At 39.4% G+C, this 22,896-nt stretch overlaps 2 protein-coding genes across 2 annotated transcripts in view; one reads left to right on the forward strand and one right to left on the reverse strand.

The window, feature by feature from the left end:
* The window catches only part of polr2b (RNA polymerase II subunit B), a 54,233-nt gene extending 38,097 nt beyond the window's left edge, over positions 1–16,136 (forward strand). The window contains exons 16-25 of the mRNA XM_072256318.1: positions 2,971–3,139; positions 4,164–4,260; positions 4,345–4,439; positions 5,165–5,415; positions 8,019–8,108; positions 9,138–9,245; positions 9,325–9,438; positions 10,390–10,550; positions 13,451–13,646; positions 15,809–16,136. Of these exons, the coding sequence (XP_072112419.1) occupies positions 2,971–3,139; positions 4,164–4,260; positions 4,345–4,439; positions 5,165–5,415; positions 8,019–8,108; positions 9,138–9,245; positions 9,325–9,438; positions 10,390–10,550; positions 13,451–13,646; positions 15,809–15,898 (1,371 nt within the window). The 3' untranslated portion in view covers positions 15,899–16,136. The remainder of the gene's footprint in view (positions 1–2,970; positions 3,140–4,163; positions 4,261–4,344; positions 4,440–5,164; positions 5,416–8,018; positions 8,109–9,137; positions 9,246–9,324; positions 9,439–10,389; positions 10,551–13,450; positions 13,647–15,808) is intronic.
* Positions 16,131–22,896, reverse strand: part of igfbp7 (insulin-like growth factor binding protein 7) — a 35,273-nt gene continuing 28,507 nt past the window's right edge. Inside the window, exons 3-5 of the mRNA XM_072256319.1 lie at positions 21,419–21,535; positions 18,542–18,650; positions 16,131–16,423 (exon numbers count right to left, since the gene is read on the reverse strand). Coding sequence (XP_072112420.1) covers positions 16,413–16,423; positions 18,542–18,650; positions 21,419–21,535 — 237 coding nt within the window. The 3' untranslated portion in view covers positions 16,131–16,412. The remainder of the gene's footprint in view (positions 16,424–18,541; positions 18,651–21,418; positions 21,536–22,896) is intronic.

The raw sequence follows: 22,896 nt of genomic DNA on the forward strand, positions 1-22,896 counted from the left end.
GCAAGCTTATTGAAATCTGTTAAAAACATGACACAACGATCAGTTTTGCTTTCTCTGAAAGTTCTCATTGTTTCTAGGCCTGTGTTCTTGGATATTAAAATTGGTAGAGAATCTCTGCGTATTGAGGAATGCAGTGTGAACTTCAAGATTAAAGATTTTTCATTTTAATGATCCATTTACCTACCATTTCCTTGTATCAGTATTAAATTGGAATAGAAGGCAGAACAGCAATAGCTGGAGTTTCAGGGAGATACTCAGAAGTAATCTAAAGGGAGGATGAAACCACTATGGCTGACAAGGGAAGTCAAAGGCAGCATAAAAACAATAGTGAGGACATTTAATATAGCAAAAAATAGTGGGAAGCTAGAGGATTGGGAAACTTTGAAAATCCACAGTGGGCAACTAAAAAGCAATAAGGAGAGAAAAGGTGTAATATGAAGATAAGAAAGCCAATAATATAAAGGAAAATACCAAAAGTTTTCAGATATATAAAGAGGAAGTGAGAATGGATATTGAGCCACTGGAAAATGATGCTGGAGAGGGGTAATTGAGTACAAAGAAATACTGGATGGATTTAAGTTTTTTGCTTCAGTGTTCATTCTGGAGGACACTAGCAGTATGCCAGAAATTTGAGAGTATAGAAGGAAGAAGTCAGTGCAGTTGCTTTTGCTAAGGAAAAGGTGCTTGGAAAGCTGAAAGATTTGAAGGTAGATAAATATTCTGGACCAGATGGACTACAGTCCAGGGTTTAGAAAGAGCTGAAGAGATTGTGGAAGCATTGGTAATGATCTTTCAAGAATGATTCTGGAAAATTGCAAATGTCATTCCATTCTTTAAGAAGGGATGGAGGCAAAAAGTAAGGAAATTATATACCTGATTTTAGTGGTTGGGAAGATGTTGGAGTCCATTATTATGTATGACGTTTCAGGTACTTGGAGGCATATGATAAAATATGTCAAAGTCAACATAGTTTCCTTAAGGGGAAATCTTGCTTGACAAATCTGTAGGAATTCATGATAGACAAACCAGAGTCAATGGATGTTTACTTAGATTTTCAGAATTTTTTTGACGAAGTGCTGATTGTGAGGCTACTTAACAAGATAAGAACTCAGGACATACAAAAGATACTGGTATGGATAGAAGATTGGCTATCTGGCAGGAGGTAAAGAGTAGGAATAAAGGGGACCTTTTCTGGTTGGCTGCTGGCGACATGGTGTTCTGCAGGGGTTGCTGTTGGGACTGCTTCTTTTCAAGTTATGTCAGTGATCTGGATGACAAAATTGATGACTTTGTGGCCATGTTTGTCGACAATATGAAGATAGATGGAGGGATGGGTAGAGCTGAAGAAGCAGAGGCTGCAGAAGGACAGACAGCTTAGAAGAATGGTCAAAGAAGTGGCAGATGGAATAGTGTCAGGAATGTATGGTCATGCACTTTAGTAGAAGAAATAAGACACTGACTATTTTCTAGACAGGGAGAAAATTCAGAAATCTGAGGTGCAAAGGCACTTGGAAGTCCTCATGCAGAATTTCCCGAAGGTTGACTTGCAAGTTGAGTTGGTAGTAAGGAAAGCAAAAGGAATGTTAGCATTCATTTCAAGAGGATTAGAATATTAAAAATAAGGATGTGATCCTGAGGCTTTATCAGGTATTTTTGAGACCGCACTTGGAATATTGTGAGCAGTTTTTGGGCCCCTTATCTAAGAAAAGACATGCCGGGATTGTAGAGGGTTCAGAGGAGATTCACAAGAATGTTTCCAGGAGCGTTTGATAGCTCTGGCTGGGCCTGTACTCGCTGGAGTTTAGAAGAATGATGGGGGATCTCATTGAAACGCATCGAATATTGAAAGGCTTGCATGCGCACAGTCATTTTCCTAGGATTGTTGAACCAAGAAATACAGAGGACATAGGCTTAGGGTAAGAGAGAAGAGATTTAATATAAACCTGAGGGGTAACTATTTCACACAGAGGATGATCCTAATATAGAAGGAGCTACCAGAAGTGGTTGAGGAAGATGCATTAACAACATTTCAAAAGCACTTGGACAGGGACATGGATAGGAAAGGCGTAGCGGAATAGCGGCTAAACACTGTTAGGAGACATTCTTTAAGAATTTTGATCAGCATGGGCCAGTAGGACCAAGGAGCCTATTTCTGAGCTCTATGATTCTTATTTGCACACTTTGACCACTGGGTGGCACCAAAGGAATGTCTGTTCAAATCTGTGCCAATGTTTGTATTGTATAATGCATGATTTGTCAGGGGTGGGAGGGGGATATAGCTGTCTGTGATTTTCTTGGCTCTTTTTATCAACCTTTTAAACAGGTCCCCTGATCTGAAATTGTTGTGGCTGCCCATGAGACAGTCCAATTTCTGAACCTACCAACTAAGAATTGCGCAGGTGGCTTTGGACATCAAGAACCAGACATTCCAGGCATCATCTTTCTTCTTTTCAATATATGATAACTAAATATTAAACCTTTTTGACTATTCTTAGTTTTTCGGTCTGCAAATTTATTTTCTTCCCTCCCAACTATACTGAGATGATGTAACATAGGGTTTACTTTTCAGAGCACTATGCAGTGAAACTATTTAAGTATATATACGTGTTTTCAGATTCACTACCCTTTCGAGCCAACTCCCCCTCTCCTGCAAATTATCACTCCTATTTGCTGCTGATCAGACATTGCACCTTCCTATTGAGATTGTTATCCACCAATTCAGGTGCAATATTTGTTTTCCTCCTGTCCCCTTCATGTGTTACTAGTAATTTAACAACTTTTGATTTGAGAGAAGAAACATCATTGATTATCATAAAGGGTCTTTGTTTTATCAGTTCTAGTTGCATTATCATACCCGTGGGGAGGTGTAGGGAAATTTTAATTATATGTTCTATGAAACTAATGCTGAAAGTAACAATTTATTTGAAGGTGGATTTACTGTCTTGCTGTCTTTTCCATCTATTATTCTAGTCTCCCAGAAATACGTATCAATCTGCTATGGGTAAACAAGCTATGGGAGTTTATATTACCAACTTCCATGTGCGAATGGACACCCTGGCACATGTGCTGTACTATCCACAGAAACCACTCGTTACAACACGTTCCATGGAGTACCTGCGATTCAGAGAGCTACCAGCTGGTGAGTGACTGATAAAATTTAAAAAAAACTAGATGTTACAAGTACATGGAATCAGTGTAGATGCCATTGTTGAAGTAAAGCCCAATCTCTTTATTGTGTTAACCCTGATCATACGTTTGAATGCCATTTAAGAAGTTACAGAAGTAGAAATTATGTATTTGAAGTGCTTTGGTGTTCATTTTAATCTTTTCACTGTGAAGCTTATTTTGAAAGCAGTTATCTTTACTCATAACTATAGGGCAACGTTACAATTTAAACCTAACACTTTAAGTTTGCAATTCACTTTCCATTATAAATGCAAGAGATTCTTCAGATGCTGGAAATCTGAGCAATACACACAGTGTTGGAGGAACTCAGCAAGTCAGGTAGCATCTGTAAGGCAATAAACAGTCAATGTTTTGATTGTTCATCAGGATTGGAAGGGAAGGTGGCGGGGGTGGGGGGAGCTGTATAAGCTGTCAAGTGATAGGTAATAAGATCAGCTGAGGAAAAGTGGTGGGGTGAGGGGTGGGGGAGGAGTAAGAAACTGGAAAGTTAGTGCAAAAGGTAAAGGGCTGAAGGAGAAATCTAATAGGAAAGGACAGTGGACCATGGAAGAAAGGGAAGGAGGAGAGGAACCAGAGGCAAGTGATGGGCAGGCAAAGGGAAGGGAAGAGAAGAGGTAAAAAGGGAACCAGAATGGTGAATGAAATAAGAGAAAAGCAGGGAGGGGGGCGTAACTACCAGTTCACTCTACCCATCACCTCCCAGCTTTTTACTTCATCTTCTCCTCCCCATCTACCCACCTAATTTCTGGTCTGAAATGTCAACTGTTTGTTCCCCTCCATAGATGCTGCCTTGACTTGTCTAGTTCTTCCAGCATTTTGTGTGTGGTTCATTTTCTATTACCTGTGTTTTGTGAACGTAACACCACAGTATAAATACTGAGCTTGTCAGCTTTCACAAATACCTTAATACTGTATCCAGAAATGATCTGGACATTATTATGAACCTTGTGGAAATGTTCACATTGTTCTGCTTTTAGGTATAAACTCTATAGTAGCAATTGCTTCGTATACTGGTTATAACCAAGAAGATTCTGTCATCATGAATCGGTCTGCGGTGGACAGGGGTTATTTCAGGTTTGTTTAACTTGTTTATGCCTTCAGTACTTTAAATGTATGTAAGCTGCTATTTTTCCATGTAACCAAATTTGTGTTTGTTAGGTCTGTGTTCTACCGTTCATATAAAGAGCAGGAATCGAAAAAGGGTTTTGATCAGGAAGAGGTATTTGAGAGGCCTACACGGGAAACTTGCCAGGGTGAGTCAGAATTTGTTTTTACCTTGTTGATTGAGATCTGAATTGTAAAATGTTGCCTGTGCACATTTTAATGTTTGAGTTTGTCTTGTGGACTGGATTAACACTCCATTGAGATTGAGATAATAAGTACTCTTTTCTCCAATAAAAGTAAAGGTTAAGCTGGACTCTTACAGTTTTCCAGGAAAATCTTCTCTTTACTCTGAAGCATTTACACCTTATTGTAGTCTTGTCATTTTTGGTCACATCTCAAAGCCCAGAATGCGTGTGTGAACCTTGAAGTACCAAAGTGTTATATTTCAGTCCAGATCTGTCCTAACTTATATGTGTATGAATTTGCAGTTCAAACAGAGTTGACCTGTTAGTGGAACACCTGTTGAGGGCACATGAAGTTTAACTGAACAAATGGACAGACCTATCATGTATTTAATATTTTCCTAGTTTGCAGCAATTGGATATAGCTTGTCCCATATAAGACAAAAGCATTTTGTATGACCCCTTGTACAAAAATTTTATCACTTCTGATCAAAAATATATTCATTAGTAAATTTACGAATGTATTAGTTTTATTTAATGTAAGTTTCATTACTGAAACTGCTGCAGAAAATGAAGTCAAATGTTATGCGAGTGTGGGTATTAAAAAAACAATTCCTGACATGTTAGTCAGTTTCAACTAAAATAGATTCAGTGACAGCTATTTTTCTTGTTGCTTTGTGTCTTTGGTGTAGGTATGAGGCATGCTATTTATGAGAAGTTGGATGAAGATGGATTAATAGCACCTGGTGTGCGGGTTTCAGGCGATGATGTAATCATTGGCAAAACTGTAACTCTGCCAGAAAATGAAGATGAGCTTGAGAGCACGAATCGGCGGTACACAAAGCGAGATTGCAGCACCTTCCTGCGGACAAGTGAGACTGGTATTGTGGACCAGGTCATGGTAACACTAAACCAAGAGGGATACAAATTTTGCAAAATTAGGGTAACTTTTTATTTTTATTATAGTTTTAATTTCTTTATTCAAACACCAAAATCATCAATATGTCATCCCTTCACAATATTTTTACAAAATGAAGTAAGAATGCATTTTGGCAATAAGAGTTGCAGAGATTTTCCCTGACATACACAGAAAACTGTTGGTGCATGTTTTAGTGGAATTTTTTTTCAAGGCAAAACAGTTTTAATACTGAGGAGATTATTAGAAGATTTGCAGATCATTGCTTAAAAATTGAATGGATAGTTAGGTTTATCCTTCAACTTAGAATAGGGATTGTATAGCACAAAATTTGTCACTTTTTTGATTATCCTGCCATCTGTTTCGGAAGCTTGCTGTCCTATGATTATTAGGAGGAACCCAACCTGCTGAAATAGCCATAGCAATCAATTAATTAGATTAATGGATGTCAGTATTGCTGTCAAACAGCATGTAGCCACTTGCTGATACTCAGTTTGGGTTTGGTTGGGTTCACTGCTCATTTGCAACTTTGGATCAAACATGAATTAAAACAGACTACTAAAGGGGAAAATGACTGCTTGTGACTGCACATTATACTCAAGTTAAAACGTAACCCTGGAGCCCTGGTCAAACTTAAATTATTAGCGAATGAAAGTCAACAAACTGCTGATACTGACAATCTGAAATAAAAGTGAAACACTCAGATGATTGAGCAGCATCTGTGGAAAAACAAAACATTTCAGATCAAAGACTGTCATCTATTGAGTCTACCACATGAAATGTCAGATCTGCGTCTTTTTCCATAGATACTGCCTTACTTAGTGTGTCCGGCATTTCGGGGTTTTATTTAATTTCAGTGACTGGACATTGGGAACTTATAAGATGAAAATAACTACTGCTCATGGGCACCAGTTGTATGTGAGATTATGTTTATAGTCCCTTTGGTTCCCTGAGTCATGGACTCAACTTGAGTTTTTCAACAGCATTCTTTCTTTACAAAGGTTGTCCTGTTTACAGACGATTGAGGTATTACCTCCTTTTGTAATTCTTCACATTCATGTCCCTTCTGTTTGAGCTAGTAAGTTGTATGTAACATTGCATCGTACAATTGCTCAAAAATAGTGACAACCAACAAGAGGTAGTTTAACCTTCTCTTGACAATTGTTAACATTATAACCTTCAGCAGCAGTTTTCTGGGAATTAGTAGGCTAACCTTCAATATGATTTGGCTATTGATGGACAGGCAAGAATCAAAAACTAAATACTGTATCTCCTTGGTGTATGAATATTACATAAAGAAAAATTTAAAAAATCTACAAAACAGCCATATGCTGCAGCAGTAGCCAGTTGTTGTCAAATCTCCCAAATTTATAATAACCTTTAAGAACACAAAGACACTAGATTTATGGGAACTCTATCTCCCATGTGTTTTGCATGTAAAGCACTATTCTAGCTTGGATGCCACTCATCTATTGATGAGTTTAGACTTTCCCATCTAAAGAAATGGTTGGAGCATTTTCATTATGATTCAAATTGATTGCCTACTTTCAGCCTCTCAAAATGTGTTTAAAATATGCCATATTCCCACCATACTGGAGTTCAAAATTCAAGATTGCTTAATGTCATTTCCTATACTCAAGTGTAAGGAGATCAAATAATTGTTACTCTGGATCTGATGCAGCACAGAAAAAACCACAAAAGATAAAGAACACTGATAATAAAAAAAAAACAATGTATATAAGTAGATTGATTGTATGTCCATAATATGACGCTGGGCTGTACATAAGGGGACAGGCAGGAAATACAGTAGTGGTTAAGTTAGTGGACAACCATGCAGCTTCGGGAAAGTAACAGTTTGTGAATCTGGTGGTCCTGGTATGGATGAAACATATCCTCATTCCTGAGGGGATTGGGACAAACAGTCCATGAGCAGCGTATGTGGAATCCTTTGTGATGTTACTGGCCCTTTTCCAGCACCTTTCCGTATGTATGTATTGATGGCAGGTTGGCTGGTGCCAGTGATGCATTAGGCAGTTTTGACTACATGTTGCAGAGCCTTCCTGTCCATCACAGTGCATTTTCTGTACCAAGCAGTGATGCAGCTTGTTAAGGGTGCTCTCTACTGCACATCTGTAGAATAACATGAGAATGGATGTGCAAAGTCCAGCTCTCTTCAGCCTCCTCCTAAAGCAGAGGGGTTGGTGGGCTTTCTTGACTTTGGAACCATGAATGGTTATGTATGACATGGTCTCCCAGGAATTTGAAACAGCTTGCAGTTTCCACTGCTGTGCCATCAATGTAAAGGGGGGGGGGGGGGGGAGTTAGTTCTCCTGAAGTTGATAACCATCTCCTTTGTCTTGTTTATATTGAGGAAGAGGTTATTCGCCTAGCACCGAGTGTGTGTGTGTGTGTATATACACACACACACACACACACTTTGCAAGGCTGAAATTGGATCAGTACATCAATGCAGCAATTTTAGTTTGTACGCCATTGATATAATTTGTGCAGGTGTAACTTTCATAACCCTTCTATTGAGGCCCAAAAGCTGGAATAAAAAAATTCAAATGAAAATTATATCACTTTTCACTTAATTAGGAATGTTTAATCCACATGCTCTTTGTGTGCAGGTGAGATCTGTCCGAATTCCGCAAATTGGAGATAAGTTTGCCAGTCGCCATGGTCAGAAGGGTACATGTGGTATCCAGTACAGACAAGAGGTGAGATGTTCTTGCATTATGGATTCAAAACATTGATTTGAAATTGTGGACAAATAGCTGAATATCAAAATTTGAACTACACACCCTGGAATTCTTAAAATAAAAGCAGAAAATGGAGGAACTGTTTAACAAGCCAGGCAAAAAATAAAAGGGGATAGTGACTGAATTCCTGTTTTAGAATAAAATTTGCTATTTTTCATGGTTCATAAAAAGGCTTAAATAAGTTTCATCTACTTTTTGACCTCCTGGCAAGTAACAACCTTATTACCCATAGCTTGCATATTTACTTGTATAATGGCCATATTTTGGGCAAGAGGATGCTGATGGCTGTTTGCCATGTGCTCATTAGCACATTCTGTTTGGGTTTCCATGACAAAGAAACAGCGCATGGAAGACAGAAATGTGGTGGCCATCCTGTTGCTCTGCAGTTAACCTTGTGGTTCTGTGTAGAAGTTTTCAGTGCATTGCTGAGTCGTGCGGCCTGATGCAGCTTGCTTCAGGCCTTCCAGTTTTACAACAATCATAACTGCATCTTGAATGGCTGACCATCAGAAGTTAGGGGTTTTCTTGGTTTAATTTTATTATTTCTATGTGTGGCTGTTGTAAATTAATAGTTCTTTCATGTTTTCAATGGATTTATAATATCTATAAATTCATTTTAAAACAACCATTTCCAGATGTATGTGACTATCAGACAAGGGAACAGTTTAAAGGGCCTTCTGATGGTACAGACCTTAAACGCCTCAAGAAATTCCCTCCATTAACCTACCGGCATCTCTGACTCTGCTTGATTAAGATGATTGTTAATATATTCGTGGAAAATCTTTTAGATCCTTTGCTTTAATATATCCTTTTGTAGCATTATGTTAATTGTTTGGTATCCCTCTGATGAAGCATCTATAGTAAAGGCACTACAAAATACAATTTGTTGGAAATAACAATTTTTAAAACAAATAGGTGTTACCTACATAGTTTTTATCCTTTTTGCTCACCATTAACTTTAATTCTTTGGTTATTTTTGCTTCGTAGGACATGCCATTCACATGCGAAGGTATCACCCCAGATATTATTATCAATCCACATGCCATTCCATCTCGAATGACAATTGGTCACTTGATTGAGTGTCTGCAAGGGAAGGTTTGTTTAAAGTCAATCAGAAATTAACTTTATGTAATTATAATTTGATTGTATCCTCATTCTTTTGTTATACTTCCAGGTATCAGCAAATAAGGGTGAAATTGGTGATGCAACACCTTTTAACGATGCTGTTAACGTACAGAAGATTTCAAACTTGCTATCGGACTATGGGTATCACCTCCGAGGCAATGAGGTAATTTTTCCTGTGTGTATATGTGTATGCACACAGAAAAGAATTTATTCAGTTTGGCACGGCTTTTTAATAAGAGTGACAGAGCACTCTTCTCGCAGCTTGAATATCGTTAGATGTATTTCCTTTTCTTTCAGTTTCCAAGTAAACATTAAATACTTTGACACTTAACTGAACAGAGATATCTCCAAGAAATTAGCCTTTTTTTATTTGAAGAGGAAAATCTTGGAATCATCTAAATGAGTATTTCCTCTTTCCTTTTTCTACATTGTGGGCTCTTAATGAAGTATCCATGAAAAGTATAATTCAAAAATTGAATGGAAATCTTTTGATTCATTTCAATACATTCCAAACAAATGAAACAGTACAAATGAAGTCAACAAAAAGAATAAATTTGTCTGTGCCACCTTTAGAATAAATCATCCCAAAGTGCACTCAAAAACAAAAGTAGTTTTAAGTTTTTGGCATGATTTTCTGGACTGCTATTCATGTGCATTTAATCATTTGATATTAGCATATAGGTCCCAGAAGTTAACTGATATTATACAGAAAGGATTTTTTGCAAGCTATTAGACCATAAGGTAACAGCAGAATTAGGCCGTTCAATCCATTGAGTCTGCTCCACCATTCAATCATGGCTGATTTCTGTTTTTCAACTCTATTCTTGCACCTACTCTCTTTACCCTTTAACTCCCTGACCAATGAAGGACCTATCAGTCTCTGTCTTAAATGTACCCTTACAATGCAAATAAAATGACATCCACAGCACTCTGTGGCAGTGAATTCCTCAGATTCATCACTCTGAAGAAATTCTTAGTAACCTCAGTTCTAAAGGGATGTCGATTTATTCTGAGGCTGTATTCTTGAGATTGGACCCTAGATCCAGGTTAGGATGTATAATTGCTTTTTTTGCATAAAAGCAAACAATTAATGATATGTTCCCTCTCATTTTAGGTTTTGTACAATGGATTCACAGGACGTAAGCTCACATCACAGATCTTTATTGGTCCTACTTACTATCAGCGCTTGAAACATATGGTAGATGACAAAATTCATTCCCGTGCAAGAGGACCTGTTCAGATCCTTAATAGGCAACCTATGGAAGGTAGATCTCGGTAAGCTGAAATTTAGCTAATATTTTCCAATTTTTGAATCTGACAATTTTGAGCAATTTTCAAATATAGTGCAATGAACTGGAATTGATTTATAGAGCTTAAGGTAAAGGAATCTTTAGGGGAGAGTGATCATAATATAGAAACATAGAAAATAGGTGCAGGAGTAGGCCATTCGGCCCTTTGAGCCTGCACTGCCATTTATTATGATCATGACTGATCATCCAACTCAGAACACCGCCCCAGCCTTCCCTCCATACCCCCTGACCCCCATAGCCACAAGGGCCATATCTAACTCCCTCTTAAATATAGCCAATGAACTGGCCTCAACTGTTTCCTGTGGCGGAGAATTCCACAGATTCACCACTCTCTGTGTGAAGAAGTTTTTCCTAATCTCGGTCCTAAAAGGCTTCCCCTCTATCCTCAAACTGTGACCCCTCATTCTGGACTTCCCCAACATCGGGAACAATCTTCCTACATCTAGCCTGTCCAATCCCTTTAGGATCTTATACGTTTCAATCAGATCCCCCCTCAATCTTCTAAATTCCAATGAGTACAAGCCCAGTTCATCCATTCTTTCTTCATATGAAAGTCCTGCCATCCCAGGAATCAATCTGGTGAACCTTCTCTGTACTCCCTCTATGGCAAGGATGTCTTTTCTCAGATTAGGGGACCAAAACTGCACACAATACTCCAGGTGCGGTCTCACCAAGGCCTTGTACAACTGCAGTAGTACCTCCCTGCTCCTGTACTCAAATCCTCTCGCTATAAATGCTAGCATACCATTCGCCTTTTTCCACCGCCTGCTGTACCTGCATGCCCACTTTCAATGACTGGTGTATAATGACACCCAGGTCACGTTGCACCTCCCCTTTTCCTAATCGGCCACCATTCAGATAATAATCTGTTTTCCTATTTTTGCCACCAAAGTGGATAACTTCACATTTATCCACATTAAATTGCATCTGCCATGAATATGTTGGCATTCACCTTGCACTTCAAGAGGGAGAAGCTAAAGTCAGATGTTTCTGTATTACAGTGGTGTAAAGGGAATTACAGAGGCATGAGAGGAGCTGCCCAAAGTAGATTGGAAGGGGGCACTAGCAGGGATGATGGCAGAACAGCAATGGCTGGAGTTTCTAGGAGCAATTCCAAAGGCGCAAGATAGATACATCCCAAAGAAGTAGTAGTATTCTGAAGGCAGGATAACGCAACTGTGGCTGATGAGGGAAGTCAAAGCCAAAGAGAGGGCATATAATAGAGCTCAAATTAGTGGGAAGTGAGAGGATTGGAATGCTTCTAAAAACCAATAGAAAGCAACTTAAAAAGTCATAAAGGGGGAAGGGATAGAATACGAAGTTAAGCTAGCCAATAATATTAAATAGGATACCATGAGTACTGCATGGTAGCGTAAGGGTTAGCACAATGCTTTACAGTATCAATGACTCTAGTTCAATTCCCATCACTGCTGTAAGGATTTCGTATGTTCTCCCTGTGACTGCGTGGGTTTCCTTTGGGTGCTCTGGTTTCCTCCCACAGTCCAAAGACTTAACTAGTTGGTAGGTTAATTGGTCGTTGTAAATTGTCCTATGATTAGGCTAGGATTAAATTGGTAGATTGCTGGGTGGCACAGCTCAATGGCCCATAAGGGCCTATTCTGCGCTGTATATCTGTGGAGTGTTGGAGGCTGAGGGGAGATCTGATAGTGGTTTATAAGGTTATGAGAGCATAGATAGAGTGGACAGAAAGTATCTGTTTCCCATGGTTAAAATGCCTAATACCAGAAGGCATGCATTGAAGGTGAGAGGGGTTAGGTTCAAGGAGGAAGTGAGGGACAAGTTTTTAACCCAGAGTCATGGATGCCTGGAATGTGCTATCTGGTATGGCAGTAGAGCAAATACATTAGAGGTTTTTAAGAAACGTTTCAACAGGCACATGGATATAAGGAAGATGGAGTGATTATGGACATGGTGTAGGTAGGAGGGATTAGTGTTTGGGTGTTTTTGATTTGCTTTTTTAGCTGTTCAGCACAACATTGTGGGCCAAGTGGCCTGTTCTTGTGCTGTATATACTCTTCTGTGTTCAATTAATAAATTAACAGTTTCTTCAGATAGGTAAGGAGTAAAAGAGGGGCGAGAGTAGATACCAAACAGCTGGAAAATGCTGCTGGAGAGTTAGTAATATGGGACAAGGAAATGGTGGATAAACTGAATAAGTATTTTGTATCATTGTTGACTGTGGAATCACTAGCAGTATGCCAGAAGTATGAGTGTGTCAGGTGGCAGAAGTGAGAGAAGTTGTCATTATTAGGGAGACTGTGCCTGGGAAACTGAAAAGTTTGAAGGTAATTAAGTCGCCTGGAGTCGATAGTTTACACCCCTGGGTTCTGAAAGAGGTGGCTGAAGATTATTTAGGTCATAAAGTGTTATGGGGAGAAGGCAGGAGATTGGGGCTGAGAGTGAAATGGATCAGCCATGATGAAATGGTGGAGCAGACTCGATGGGGCAAATGGCCTAATTCTACTCCTATCTTATGGTTTTATTCCAGTGTAATGCCACGTGGGCTATCTCCTGTTTGTTATCTTTTGGCTGCCAAGACCTTTCATTTCCAGTTTACATTATTTTGTTTTGTAATTATTCAATAATTGTTCAACCTGTGTGCAAATTCTTGAGCAAATTTTTGTAAACAGGTTTGCTGTGTTATTTTTTTTGTTTATGGGTCAGGATGTATCTAGTAAGGCCAGACTTATTACATAAGAATGGGATGAGGCAGATATCAGGATTCTGTTCAGTTCTTTCCTAAACTCAGGAATAACTGCTGGGATAGAGTTCAGAAAGACATCTGGCTTTAATTTATTAGCCTTTGCTCCTAGCAGTAAAATGTGATTTGATCTTCTTTTTCAGTGATGGTGGTCTGCGTTTTGGGGAGATGGAACGAGATTGTCAGATTGCTCATGGTGCAGCCCAGTTTTTGAGAGAGAGGCTATTTGAGGTTTCTGATCCATATCAGGTGCATGTATGCAATCTGTGTGGGCTCATGGCAATTGCCAATACTAGAACACACACTTACGAATGCAGAGGATGCCGTAACAAAACTCAGGTAGGTATGAAATTGTGGTTTTCTGTAGCATGGACATTTGGTAGATTTTAGCCACACAATTTCTAAGATATGATAGTTGTTCAGAGTAATGTGGGATATCTTTCTGATTTGTTGAGTAAGTATGCTATGTGTCTATACAGAATATGCAGCATATATGACGGCACAGTTGCAATTTTGGTTGAGGGTTCCCCTATACAAAAGACAGATTGTGGTTTCTGTATTTGAATTATTGCATTTCTATGTGCATGAACAGCCAGTGTCAGTATGTTGCATCTAATTGAGGAAAGCAGCTATGTGGGAATCTCTATAATAACAGTGCTGTCTTAAAGCTATTTTACACTTCCCTGCTATAGTTTCTAGATAACTGTGACCGTTTTAAATGATCTGCAGATTGTGAGTCAGGTAGATGAAGGATCACTCCACTCAGAAGTCTTTCTGTATCTGGCATAGTGTATCTTCTGGTGGTGCTTGAAGCCTAAAATAGGCCCATTGCAGGCGATTAGTTTGGCTTGGTGAATTATTTTAATTGTACTTTTCATCTCTGATCTTAATGGAAATATATTCAGTCTGAAATTGAAGTCTCCCCCCTTATTTTAAGATTCTGTACTGGGTATTTGAATAACCTCCATTCAATTCCAAGAGGTCAAGGGCCAAAAGTCTGAAACAGACCTGAATTGGTTCTGATGGCTTTCCTGACATGATTTCACCCCAGACAATCAAGAAAAGACATATTATTGAATATGGGACAAAACTGTATTATGGCTTTAGAACTGGAGAGTTCTGCTCAGAAATAACCACACTACGATCTAAGCTGCTAAGTGGTTACAATGGAGACATCTGCCCAAACATATAAAGCAAGTTACCAAGTTCTGTAAAAAGCAGCAAAATCCAATAATCGTATTTATAAACCCAATCAGCATACTGTTAGTTATTCAACAAAATGATGAAAGATGTTGTAACAAGTATTTTTTTTGCTAATAACCTGACCACCATTGCCCAGTTTGTCCAGAAAAAAAATTATCAATTCATTGGTCTGTATGTGGACCAAAAGTTCAATCTTCATAGCCCCATAAGCTCCATTTCAATACTTTATCCCTAGTCTTCCATTCACTATTTAAGCTGAAATTGGGAATGTTAGTAGTTCATGCCTATGTGCAGCAGGATATTGACTGGGGTTCCCAACCATTTTTATGCCATGAACCAATACCATTAAGCAAGAGGTCCATGGACCCCAGGTTGGTAGCCCCTGAATTCTAGACAATATTTAGTCATGGGATGATAGATGGTGAACATCATTTGTTCATGAGACTCACAGGCAGTGTCATAAATTTAAAACAGGAAATACTCAGCAGGTCTGGCAGGATCTGGGGAAAGAGAAAGCAAGTTAATGTTTTCAATTGAAGACCATTGTTAAGAGTGTTCAGACAGAAAAATCTTCAGTCTGATACATTAACTGTTCTTTGCACGGAGAGATGCTATCTGACCTCCTGAATTCCCTACATTTTCTGGTTTTATTTCAGATATCCAGCATCTTTTGTTTTGTTTTGGCTTCTCAACAATGTCAGTAACCAACAGAAGAGTCTTAACCACCTGTCCCTGGCACTCAATGGCATTACTCTGGCTGAGCCTCCATCTTCAACATTTTAGATGGAGGAGGTCACCAGTGATTAAAAGTTCAACTAGACCAGGGGTTCCCAGCCTGGGGTCTACACTGGATTAATGGTAGGGATCCATGGCATAAAAAAGGCCGGGAACCCCTGAACTAGACTAACCACATAAATATAGTGAGTACATGAGCAGGTCAGAAGCTGAATTTAATGAGGCAAGTAATTAATCTCCTGCTTGGCACATTACTAAGGTGAATAAAAACTCCATCTGCTGGGGTGAGTGCGGCTTCAACAACCCTTAAGAAGCTTAAGAAAGCAGCTTGCTGGATTGGACCCCATCCACCATAAATTACAGTGTAGCTCTAGTCTTTACAAGGTTTGGCTGATGTAAGTGGCTCCAATTTCTCGACGGTAACTGAAGGCATCATTCATAAGCATGATTTTTAATGAGGATAAACTGTGGCCAGTCAGAAATGTCAGTATCATTATTAAAGAAACAAAATTTGAATTACTGTTTTACAAAATTGATTTATAATTATCTTGTTTGATTTGCAGATTTCTTTGGTCCGGATGCCCTACGCCTGTAAACTTCTCTTTCAAGAATTGATGTCAATGAGTATTGCACCACGAATGATGGTTTCATGATGGACTGAACATGATCATCACACAGCCAAACCATCTTAAATATAGATAAGGAAATATGTGACTGGCAAAGTTACTTGCAGAACTAAGTGCACAAGTTGGTACAGAAAAGGGCATTTCTTGTTCAAGTACCAGATCTTGAGCCACACTTTTATTTGTATGTTCTCAGTTGTGAATTTATTTTTTTTGCCAGTGTTGTAAGTAGATTTTGTGAGAACAAAAATAAACTTCTGTATTTTAAGTTTTATGTAAATTTTGTTTATTTTCTTTGATAATATAACAACTTCTTCCCCTTGTACTTATTGATTTACATCTTATTGCAAGCAGAGTAAATATAAAAGCTACATAAACCATAATAAGTAACTGAGTTAATACAGTGTAGAAGAATGAGATAGATGTCCCTGTAAAACTTAATTTATAGGATATGGAAAAAAACATTGCGCAGAGTCTACACTTAGTCACAGAATTCTCTGCAAGTAGCCGTGCTTGTGGTTCAGGCTGCCTTTCGTCATTTTTCTCATGCGTTCTCTGCGGGACGAAACACCAGAGGTTAATAGGAAAAAAATACAGTTCTTGCATAGTTGGCAAGTTGAATGCATTTCACGGGATCATATATAATAACCATCCATTTGTTTTAGCATCCGAATATAACTGCTGTAGCTACACACAGTCTTTGTCAGAAGTCTTCTACTTCCATAGGAATATTTGGTGCCAGCTCAGCTGACATACACTGGCAATGACATTCACAAACAAAAAAAAATCTGCAGGTGATGAAAATTCAAGCAACACACACAAAATGCTGAAGGAGCTGAACAAAGTACGGTTGACATTTTGGGCCAAGGCCCTTCAGCAGGACTTGGAGGTAGAAAGATGAATAGATTTAAAAGGTGGGGGAAGGGGAGAGAGAGAAACAAGACTGATAGGTGAAACCGGGAGGGGGAGGAATGAAGTAAAGAACTGGGAAGTTGATTGGTGAAAGAGATACAGGGCTGGAGAAGTGGGAATCTAATAGAAGACAGAAGGCTATGGAAGAAAAGGGGGAAGAGCACCAGAGTGAGGTGATGGGCAGGCAAGGAGATGAGGTGAGAGGGGGAAAAGGGGGTGGGGAAGCATTACCAGAAGCTTGAGAAACTGATCTTGCCATCAGATTGGAGGCTACCCAGACAGAACCCAACGTTTTGTTGCTCCATTCTCAGTGTGGCCTTATCTCAACAGTAGAGGAGGCCATGGATTGGCATATGGGAATGGGAAGTGGAATTAAAATGGGTGGCCACTGGGAGAACCCGCTTCTTCTGGCAAATGGAGCGTAGGTGCTTGGGGAAGTGGTCTCCCAATCTACGTCTGGTCTCACCGATATACAGGAGGTCGTGCTGGGAGAACAGGACACAGTATATGACCCCCAACAGACTCACAGGTGAAGTGTCACCTCACCTGGAAGGACTGTTTGGGGCTATGAATGTTAGTGAGGGAGGAGATGTAGGGGCAGGTGTAGCACTTGTTCTGCTTACAAGGATAAGTGCCAGAAGGGGAATCAGTGGGGAGGAATGAATGAACAAGGGAGTTTCGTAGGGAGTGATCCCTGTGGAAAGCAGAAAGTGGGTGGGGGGGGGAGGGAAAGATGTATTTGGTGGTGGGTTCCCACTGGAGATGATAGAAGTTGCGAAGAATTAAATGCTGGATACAGGCTGTTGGGGTGGTACGTGAGAATAACAAGAACCCTATCCCTGGTAGGTTGGTGGAAGGACGGGGTAAGTGCAGATGTGCGTGAAATGGAAGAAATGTGGTTGAAGGCAGCATGGATGGTGGAGAAAAGGAAGCTTCCCCCCCCTTTTATTTTTTTTTAAAAGAGGAGGGCAACTCCTTCGTTCTGCAATGAAAAGCCTCATCCTGAGAGCAGATGTGGTGGAGATGGAGGAATTGAGAGAAGGGGATAGCATTTTTACAATTAACAGGGTGGGAAGAAATATAGTTTACCAGACTACTACAGCACCCACTTTATCTGCGTGTTTGATGGTGAGGTTAGGAGCAGTGCAGGGGGAGTGGGGAGAGTATTGAAAAAGGTCCAGTGCGGGCAGAAGCCCAGGGTGAGGTTTTCAAGAAGAGGGAGAGTGTTAAGACGGGAGAAACGGTCATGGGTGTGGAGTGGAGAGTCCTTGCCAAAGATGCAGGCTTGGAGATGGAGGAGGTGGAAGAAAGGCACGGCGTAATGGCAGGCGCAGAACTCACTGAGGTTTAGGCGCAGAGGGACAAAAGTGAGGCCCCACCCAAGGACAGAAAGTTTTGCCTTGGAGAGGCAAAGGCCAGAGGGAATGGTGACATGGCACGATTAGAGCTGGGATCAGAAGGGGGAAGCGTGTTGGTAGTGTCTGAGGAGAAAGGAGGTTTGGGGTTTTCAGGGATGGTGAGAGGAAGATGGGAGTTTTTGAGGACTGAAGATTTCAAAGATTTGAATCCAGAGATGATAAACTATATCAATTTTGGTGCATCACTTGGAGGAGGAGCTGATGGAGGTGTTTTTGCATGCTTGGCTAAATGACCATCTTTTGTGGTTTCATGTCTTATTGGCAACCTGTCATAAATTTCTTCAGTTAAACTTGAAATGCTGAAGCACACCTGTATATGACACCCATCATTTGCTGCACTTACCTTTAAGTTCATCAACCACATGTATACTTCCAGTAGCTGTAGCCTCTCCCTTGGCGTTAGATGCATGGCATTCATATTCTCCTGCATCTGCTTTAGTGAGTGGAGAAATCTAAACAAACAGGAAGGGAGCCATGATACCTTTAAAATTGTGTTTATGGTTTATTTCTTGCTCTCCGAAGTCTCAGATTTAACACTGCTCAACTTACCCATTCAAATTTGCAGTATGTTCTGGCCTGTTCTTACTCTGAATCATTAGCCCTATCATCAGAAAATAGGTCCCACACTCTTAAATTTAATTCCCACACCTAATGTCATCAGCTTCCTCCTCTCTTCTCCTCCTCGCCCCCCCCCCCCCCCCCACACCACCACCACTTTGAACTCTTGTCTAACTAGACAGTATATTGGGAACAAAATGTGTAAGTTTTAGTATATTTAGTATTAGTATATTTTGGATGTCATTCAGGGATCGAAGGAAAGCAGGATAGCTTAGCAGTTTTGGATAACATGTTGGCTTGTTTCCCAGCAATTAACTTCAATGAGGCTATGAATAGGTGCATTTTGAGGTGGTCTGGTAGAAAAGCTTTTGGGATTTCCGCAGACTCACAAGGAGGAATTAGTATTTTGGTGGCAGCCCATGATTGAGAACTTTCTAGTTCATTTTCAGAAGAAACTGCTTCATAATTGGGCAACTGATTTGCAGACCACTTTTTCTCCAACCCTGAACTTCCAGTTGTTTGTCTCTCTAAATCTCCATCTCACTCACCCTCTGACCACACTGAGTTCCTGCACAGTGTTACAAGGTCCAATCTAAGTTTGAGGTCAGCACCCCATCTTCTGTTGGAATATATTGCAGCCTTCATGACTCAATATTGAATTCAAGATACTTAGGAACTCACTTTTCTTGCATTAGACCTGCCAGAACTCCTGTCAATTATTCATCTGTAAAATTCTTTATCTTGATTGACACTGGTTTCACTGCTAGGCACTTAATCAATTTGACCAATGTTTTGCAGCAGTTATGTGTGCTTTTGTTTTTTGTCCATTTTTCTATCTTCCCTCAAGTAGAAGGCGTCAGCAACACTTTATTACCAATAGAAACCCTGGGTTATCAGAGATACAGTATTCCTTTTGTTGTATCTCTCCCTCCGCATCTTTCCTTTATCTCAGTTCTCTCCAGGGGGTCTTTATCTGAAATGTTAACCTAGTTTCTCTTCTACAGATACTGCCCGACCTGTTGAGTCTTTCTACCACTTCATGTTTTTTAGTTCAAATTTCCCATATCTGTACATTTTTAAAAATAATTTTAATTTACCAATGTACATGCCTTCACTTATATAGATTCATGTATTAATTCTAATTAATATTCTCAGTTGTGAGGAAAGCATTTGGGTTCCTCAGGCTTTATATATATATATGAGTACAAAATAAAGGAAGTTACGTTGAACTTACACGGAACAAACTTAAGGTAGAATATTGTATCCACTTCCAATTGTAATGCTTAAGGAAAAATGTGGGCATTCCAAAGAATATATATGGCACATATTTATTTGCACAGATCTACTGATGAGAGAATACAGCTACAAGGTTAGTCTGGAGGCATTGGGATTGATTTTAAAGCAAAGATAAAGTCACAGCTGGTTTAGATTTAGTAAACAAAAGGAAGAGTTTTTATTAGCAGACACTGATTTAAAATTTGGAGCAAAAGAAAAAAAAGCTCATGAATTCACTAACTGGAAGGGTGGTGGAAATAATATATTCATTCTGCAGGGATTTGGAGAGACAAATAAGAATAATTTACAAGCCCCTACTAAATAAAATACCAAAACAAAATGACAGTTTTGATAGGCTGAGTGGCCCCCTTGTCTGTAATAATTTTGTGTTACAGAAAACTTGTGTTCCTATTTTACATTCGTAAAATGTGGGTGACAAGAATAAATTTCTAGGTCCAAGTCTTATTCTACTTTTTGCCTAAGCACCATAGAATGTTTCTCAGAGGTTTATTAATTGCAAGTGGCTATTTTCGTTTGGATTCTATTGAAAACTGGGAACGAAGATACAAACTTGCCTCACAGAGAAACTACAAACTTAGCGCCATTAGTGCTAGGTTTTAGGTGCTTTAATAAGGAACATTCTGTAATTTTAATCCATTGTTCAAATACATTAGTTGCATTTTATGTGAAAATGTAAAGCAAGTTACAAATAGTTAAGGGAGCAACAGTGTTGCAGTTCAAGTTTGTTCAGGCTCGTTTAAAATGTGAGCAATGTTAAAAGAATTTAGCAGAATAGATAAGGGGAAAAAAGCCTTTTGATAGATTTCAAGACTCCACTATGCATTATTTTAAAACTAGTTACATGAAGGACAGTCTGATCTGGGCTGAACACATACTGAAGTGGTAACATTAAAAGTTTCTTCAGAGGAGATGGCATCAGTCTCAATTCTGCTTTTTCCACCCATTCAGAGACAGCATTCAACATAGAACTGACCATGATAAATGACAAAATTTGCAGTCAGAGAGGTTGTCACAGTTTAGTGTAGAGAAAGGAAATGCTAACTTCCATGATGAGGTGTGTAATTAAATTCTATTTTGGGTAATTTGTATTCCTTTATTTCTGAAGTGGAATTGAAAGAGTTTTACTTCATGGGTAGCCATATCATTACACAAAGAAAGAACGTATTAGGTGCTGACAGCCCAAAGTGCTTCACAGCCTATGAAATACTTTAAAATGATATTTAGTCCTGTAATGTGCACTGACTTGAGATTAGTTTGTGTGCAAGATCTACTGTAACAAGTACAATAAATGAAGTTTTAACATTTTCTTTTATAAAATTTATTTAACTTTCTAATTAATATTCTCAGATCGGGATTAAAAACTTACCAACACCCATCCTGTCACCTCATGTTTCTCTGGCCCACCTCGAGTCTGGATGGCAAGGTTGTCACGGTCACCAGGGAGTAACTCTGCCTTTTCCACACCAGTAATTGTTTTCATTACCTATCATTTGAAATACAAATCATCAACTTGAGAATCATTAATTAATTCTTATCTTGATACAAAATCAATATTTTAGATGCAAGGATTATACCATCTGGAGAATATTTTATGCTATGTTGGAAGAACGCTCCTGTAAATATGGAAATATTCCGAGGTACCCCACATCAGTGTCCTCTTGAATGCATTCCCCAAAAAAGCTCAAAGCTAAATGAGATTAGATTAGATTCAACTTTATTGTCATTGTGCTGAGTACAGATACAAAGCCAATGAAATGCATTTAGCATCTGCCCAGAAATGCAAAGAATAGTGTTATTTACAAAATAACTGCGAATAAAAAAGTGCTACAGCACACAAATATAAAAGTACTGAGACAGTACAATACGGATGCAATACTGCTTAGTGTTGTGAAGAGAAGTTCAGCAGTGTCACAGCCTCAGGGAAGAAGCTCTTCCTGTGCCTGCTGGTGCAGGAGTGGAGGCTCCTGTAGCGCCTACCGGATGGGAGGAGAGTAAAAAGTCCATGGTTAGGGTGAGATGCATCTCTGATAATGCTTTTTGCCCTGTCCAGGCAGCGTTTATGGTAGATGTTCTCAATGGTGGGGAATTGGGTGCTGATAATCCGCTGGGCAGTTTTCACCACAGGCTGGAGTGCTTTGCGGTCCAATACGGGACAATTGCCATACCACACTGAGATGTAGTTGGTGAGTATGCTCTCAATGGTACAGAAGTAAAAGTCCGTCAGTATCCTGGGACAGAGGTGAGCTTTCTTGATGCTCCGCAGGAAATAAAGGCTCTGTTGCGCCTTTTTGATCAGGATGGAGGAGTTCAGGGACCAGGTGAGCTCCTTGGAAATGTGGACATCAAGGACTCTATATGAATTACTTAAAAGCTTTAACAATGAAATATTTAATTGGCAACAAATTTATTGTTTCCATGCACTGAACTCATGGGATCTAATGCAAGTTTAAAATGGTCAGAAGGAAAATAATGAAACTCAATAGGAACAATCTCTCTTCAATCCAGATAGATTTTATTCCAGGGTAGTGAAAAGTGAGGAAATTGCTAGTTAGAATGCAAACTTATAGTGCTATTTTCTTAAATATTTGCAAAATTTCCAAACTAGACACTTGGCAAATAAAAGTTTACTCTGTGGAAGACAGCAGCAGTATGCCCAAATTTCAAGTGTTGAAGGCAGAAGTGAATGTAGTTGCTATTTCTAAGGCAAAGGTGCTTGGGGATCTGAAAGGTCTGAAGGTACTTAAGTCACCTGGAACGGATGGACTACACCTACGGTTCTGAAGAGATTATGAAGGCAATAAGTAACAATCTTTCAGTGTCACTAGATCTGGAATAGTTTCAGAG

The sequence above is a fragment of the Mobula birostris genome, chromosome 4 (genome assembly GCF_030028105.1).
Source record: "Mobula birostris isolate sMobBir1 chromosome 4, sMobBir1.hap1, whole genome shotgun sequence".
Taxonomy (NCBI): Eukaryota; Metazoa; Chordata; class Chondrichthyes; order Myliobatiformes; family Myliobatidae; genus Mobula; species Mobula birostris.